This window comes from Notothenia coriiceps, unplaced genomic scaffold (assembly GCF_000735185.1).
Source record: "Notothenia coriiceps isolate Sejong01 unplaced genomic scaffold, NC01 NC01_scaffold00021773, whole genome shotgun sequence".
Classification (NCBI taxonomy): Eukaryota; Metazoa; Chordata; class Actinopteri; order Perciformes; family Nototheniidae; genus Notothenia; species Notothenia coriiceps.
This window is the reverse complement of record NW_011354474.1, coordinates 5683-11483: the sequence shown is the minus strand read 5'-3', so window position 1 is coordinate 11483 and position 5801 is coordinate 5683. Positions and strand designations below refer to the sequence as shown.

General features: G+C 40.5%; 1 protein-coding gene across 1 annotated transcript in view; it reads left to right on the top strand.

Moving 5' to 3' along the window:
* Positions 1 to 5309, top strand: part of LOC104953471 (CREB-regulated transcription coactivator 1-like) — a 19348-nt gene extending 14039 nt beyond the window's left edge. The window contains exons 3-4 of the mRNA XM_010780422.1: positions 4833 to 4894; positions 5046 to 5309. Of these exons, the coding sequence (XP_010778724.1) occupies positions 4833 to 4894; positions 5046 to 5136 (153 nt within the window). The 3' untranslated portion in view covers positions 5137 to 5309. The remainder of the gene's footprint in view (positions 1 to 4832; positions 4895 to 5045) is intronic.
* The last annotated feature ends 492 nt before the right edge of the window (positions 5310 to 5801 follow it).

The window sequence follows — 5801 nt, the reverse complement described above, 5'->3', positions numbered from 1 at the left end:
CCGCCTAGGCAGGTCATCATATAAGGTTTGTGGTCCGTCCCGTCAATATGCATTCGGAATATTACATTTTCAAACCTTTCTGTGGTTCCAAAATTTTTTTTTATTTGTTGTTGTGTTCTTTGTTTTTAATTGAATTTAACGTTTAGGATGTTGACGTCCCACGCGGTGGTCTTTTTTTAGCGAAGTAAAAATGTTCTTAACATACGCGACGCCCAGATGTTCCCGACTGTAGTGTAATATTCTATGTATCTATTTGAAAATCTAGTGTATACATCCATGTTTGCTTACCACATTTATTCACTTGGTCTCTGAAATTCCCGCAAAGTTGCTCTTTGTTAGGATCGATTTATCGCTGATCTCGATCTGAATGCAGGAAAAACCCCTGAAGGTCCCTTGACTCGAGTTGTTCTGCAATGTGTTCTGAGATGAGGGGACTCTGATTTCTGTAACAGTCTCTATTATTATACCTTTTTAATAACGTGATCACACAAAAAGCTGCTTCCTTGGAAAATCAGCATCAGAGACTGAAAACTTTTTAAAAACGCACAAAATAAAAATACAACGAAACCAACTGGAAGAAACACTGTCCACACTACGTGCCTATTCTTCCTATGTAATAGTATATATTAAAAACAGTAGTTTTTCTGTTTGGAACACATTTGGTATTTTTAAAGGGTCTTTATCTAGAGACGGTATATTAATATAAGAGAACATTAATTTTAATTTCCTTGCAATCGCACAGCCCGCTTAAATTTACATTTTTTCCTTGAATCTGGGATTCACACCCAATTGTGTGTTAACATTTCACATTGAAAACACCCCTTAGGCCACTTTGATCCATCGGCACTCCCCCCCCCCCCCCCCCCCTCCCCTCACCCCCCCCCTCGGTAGCATTTTAATAACTAGGTCTGTGTAGTCCTTTGCCTTGACACAGAGATGATTCAGTGAAATGTCACGATTGGTGTGTGCGATAGCTCGAGAGGAGTGCTGTCCTGTGTCTCAGCATGTGATGTCACACTAGTGTATATATTTCCACGGAGAACAATCGAAACACAAGCATAACGTAACTGTTTTAGAGTGTTGCATGAATGAGTCATCAACCTGGAAATAAGTTATCTTCTTACCACTTCCCTTTTCTCGAAGTCAACATTTTATGAATAAGTTTGTGGGTAGTTGCCTGAAATAAGGTCTGTGGGATGTACAAGCTTAAGAGATTCTTAAGTTGTGTTCTACGTCAGAAAATATGTAAATAAATATGCCACTGGTGAATCACAAAAACGTCTTTTCATAAAAGATTGCGGTTGCTAACAAGTTAATAAATGAGACTACTCAACCTAATCAGTCCAAACATTAGCTGACTTTAGCTTAGCCTTGGTGAGTAGCTTAACATTAGCTTTTTACTTCTGGCAGTTGCATTTTAAAATTATGAAAGTGGTCTTAATATGTGGAAATTATCCGAACAGTGCAACAAAATTAGCTTTAGCATTAGTTTCTTTCGAGGGAGCCCTTGCAATGTTAATAGGTCGGCCTGAAAAAAAAATTGTGAACAATGCATCATTCTATTGGACAATACCCTTGAGTACTTTGAGGAAAGCATTTCATAATCATATTTATTTTTATTTTTCTCTCCTCACTGATGAAACTTGCCTCTTCAGTTTGTATGGAGTCATGCATGTTTGTTATATGTGTCCAGGGCTCATGTGTACAATAGACCTACCATGAGGGGGATGTTTGACCGTTTAAATTGAATGTTCAACCGTTATAGCACAGCTCTAAACATACTTGACTGTTTCTGATTGTTTCTGATTGATCAGCGCTGCAGTTTGAATTAGTTGAGGCATTGTAAAGCTCTGCGGTTTGTCTCACATATTTCCTGGATATTATGCATTTCTGTTGTAATGTAGAAGTCACTGTAATGTAAAGAGCGTGGGTTTAGGCACTCTTCTAAAAGTCTGCTCTTGTTAGTAACAAAAAATAAGTCCATTTGTATTTTGTGGGTGGTGTTTGTAAATGTTTCCTGTGCAGGTATAGATCGCCAGGTCAACATGGTCTAAAGGTTACCGGTGGGAGAGATTGTTGTGTCAAAATCTATGGTCAAAATAGACAGACATTTCCAATCAGCTTTTGGTCACAAGGTGTATGTTTGTGTGGACATCTCTAACTAGAGTGGGGGGGGCAGGAGCTCCAACAAGCCATTTAGGACAGAGAGTGAATACACATACTATACAGAGACGCTGTATGAGAAACCAATGTAATTTTAAAAAATGTCACAATATAAATATATTCTAGTAGACCTCAACAATGGAATTGTGATCAGTTGAAATGGCCCTTTAAGTCTAACTTTAGTCCTGTTCACGTGTTTGTATCTTTTGAGAAAACGTACGGCAACAAAAGTACTCAAGGGTTATGTGGTAAAGAAAGCCAATGTTAAAAAAAACACACAAACAAGGGGAGATGGTTAAAAACTGGTTAGTGGCTATTCAGAAAAAAAATACTTTTTATTTCTGTATAGACTTTTGTTGCCCTCCATTAGTTTTGAGTCTTGAAGATACTTTAAAAACTGATCAAAGGCCATCAGAGAGTAATCCCTGTTATTGTAATAGGAGTAAAGAACAGGTTGTTCTTTGATGTTATTCATACTGAAAGAGGATTCAGAAACACGTTCCAAGCTATAAATACTGATTTCAAGGCTGTGCGATAAATATACCATTACATTACATTTCACTTAGCTGACGCTTTTGTCCAAAGCGACTTCAAATAAGTGGTCGGATTTTTGGAGGTCTTGCATAATATATACAGTAGCTTTATGGTCGGAATCCATCTCTTAACCACTTCCGCTGTCATTGCTCTTAGTTTCCACTAAGACAAAATAATGCTATCAGAAACAGGTCTTTGTATCTATTTAAACGCCACAAATGTATTCTTTTGTGGAAACCAGAAGGTATCGATAGCACAGATTATGTCGCAGAGAATAATCATTTTAATTAAATATATATCCTGATTGAATTGCGTTTTTATTATATTATAATCTGTGTAGGCGAAATCCTTAAACAGCTGCTTGTGTTTGGACAACATTTTAAAAGTTTGCTTTATGTTGGATTATTAATAAAAGCCTTTTGTCGGAGAAAGGACGGAAAATAAACACAAATGGGGGTAAAAAAAGAGAATTTTGATTGATAATAACGGGGAGAAAAGCAACTTCTTTTAAATACAAAATTGTAGAGCAATTTCTGGTTCTCATTTATCAGTGCCAGATTTAGAAAATTGAGTGTTGCTTTAATTTGACAAGTAATCGAGGGTGAAGTTTGAGTTGTATCCCAATTTTACACACCCGACACAAAACTTCTGTGCTCCATCTACAGTTAAGGGTTGACCCCATTAATAGAGTTGTTGAATAATGCTAAGAGCATGTGAAACAGCCACATAACCAGTTTGACCGGATTGTTACTTCTCTGAGCTTGGAGAGACAACAATACTGTCCTTTCCCCTGAATTGTATTTGTTTATAATATTTTAAAAGGGACTTATCATCAAATTAGTGCAAGTGTTGATAGCATGGCTCCAGTTTCTGTAATTCTGTCTCACTTCTACTGATAATATGTTTTCCAAGGCCCAACAGATGCTATGCAGAACAGTGTTTGTCCTTGAGTGGTACCCAATCTCAAAGCTTTAAAGGTCCCATGTCATGCTTTTCCGGTTATTACCCGTCCCCTTGTGTGTTATGAAGGTTGCGGGTGCTAGTGGAGCCTCGCAGATGGGGGTGCTGCAGCCCCCTCAGCATCCCCCCCTTCCCGCATCCATTCGCGATGTCTCGCTGTCTCGCAGGTCCCACGCAGCAAGCAGGAAAAGAACCCAGCTCACACTGTCCGCTCCTCGCAGCAGCGAGCCGCGCAACGCCCCGCCAACACGGCACCCAGACCCCACGCAGCATTCTCATCTGTTTGTCCTTACTGGTGTCATTTTCTGGTTGCTAACGCCATTGTAACACATAATCACTGATGTTCCGCTGTAACGGTGGTGGACTCATCAGAACAGAGTGGGCGAGCTGACCAATCAGAGCACACTGAGCTCACAGGGAGTGGGGGGGGCAGGAGCTCCAACAAGCCGTTTAGGACAGAGAGTGACTACACATATTATACAGAGATGCTGTATGAGAAACCAATGTGAGTTTGGAACATTGAACAATATAAATCTATTCTAGTATACCTCAACAATGGAATTATGATCTGTAGAAATGGCCATGACATGGGACCTTTAATTCGTTTTTGTTGATCGGTCACCATTTTAAACACCCCTCCCTGAACCACCCAGGGAGGAGACTGTTTCCAGAGCAAAGGAGCTACACTTACAAACACTAAAATTGTCGGCAAATCAAAACACCACCCTTCTGAAGTCCTGCCCTTCTTCAGACAATGTCAGGAACTCTGCTTCTACATTCTGTTGTAAATCAAATAACGCTGTCATTGTTTCATCAAATATTTGAAAAAGGCAGCTCCATTGTTCAGGCTTGTCTGTCATCGTTATGGGGCTTTGATGAGAATGTGCTCGCAATATGAATGCTTTCTTTTCTTTTTGCACCTTGGACTCTCACCTTCTTAAGATTTCATGTCAAGTTGAGCTTAGAACTGTAGTTAAAACACATTATCGTTTAGAATCAGACCTCAAATGCCTTTATAATTAAAAGTTTCAAGTCTTATTGCAAATGTGTTTTATTCAATTTGTCCTCCATTTCGTCTTTGGTGGTAATATGTAATAGCAATAGTTGAGATCTTTATAAAATTGAACTTACTATCACATGTTTCTGTTCCTATAATTCCCTTAACTCAAACCCACATAGAGAGCTCTCCGTACGGAGCCGTCTACCTGTCCCCCCCTCTGGACAACAACTGGAGAAGGTGAGTGGCACATCTGTTAAACTGCTTTCTGAATTTCTCTTCTCTTCTTCCTCTAATTATATTATTTTACAACAGGAAGGGTTTCCTTTTGCCACCCTGTTTCCTGTATCAAGCCTCTCTGTGCCTACTAGTATTGTCTTTCTACATCTAGGCTCCAGCCGTCTGGATCAAACAGAAATGTATATATCGATGACCGAATGTCCAGGACAGAACTGGGGCAGGGCGACGGGCGGAGCTGTTAACCTTTATTTGTGCACAAGTGCTGTGCTAGCCCTGGGAAGGCTGAGACAACCTAAAGATGTTTGACAGATAGCCTTTTGCTTTAAAGGTCATGCCCAACAGCCGACAACCTACTGTTAAGGAATTGTATGTTGTCACAGCACAACTTCCCAGAATCTCCAGCCTAGCACATATTAAATAAAGGTACCTTCTGTAAAACAATCCTACACTGCTAGCTGGCCTTGATTTGAGCTTCATTTTTCCAGATCTCGTTGTGCCTACGTAGAGCAGTCAGTGTATTGTAGGCGGCTTTTCTTCAGTGTTTACAAGAGGGTGAATTATGGCCCTGTGTTAAAAAGGCTCAGCCAAGCTCCTCCCCATTCACTCATGCTCCGTCTCCACACTTGTGTTTAGTGTGCTGGCTTTGGCCGGCTGCCAGTCACCCTGCCTCCTCTTCTTCCAAAGCGCAGACACAGACATTCGCCAGGCTCCGTGTTGAGCGAACCACAACAGCTTGTACTGTAGAAATGAATAAAGCCCACGCCCTGTCGTCATTGTTGACAGCACAAAACAGGTTGGCTGACAAACGTCGTGTTATCAGAGTGGGTGTGTTTCTGGGACAGCCATGTGGCACAAAGCAATGAATGCAGACGTTTTATTTGCGCGGCACGGCTCTGTTCCGCACTGT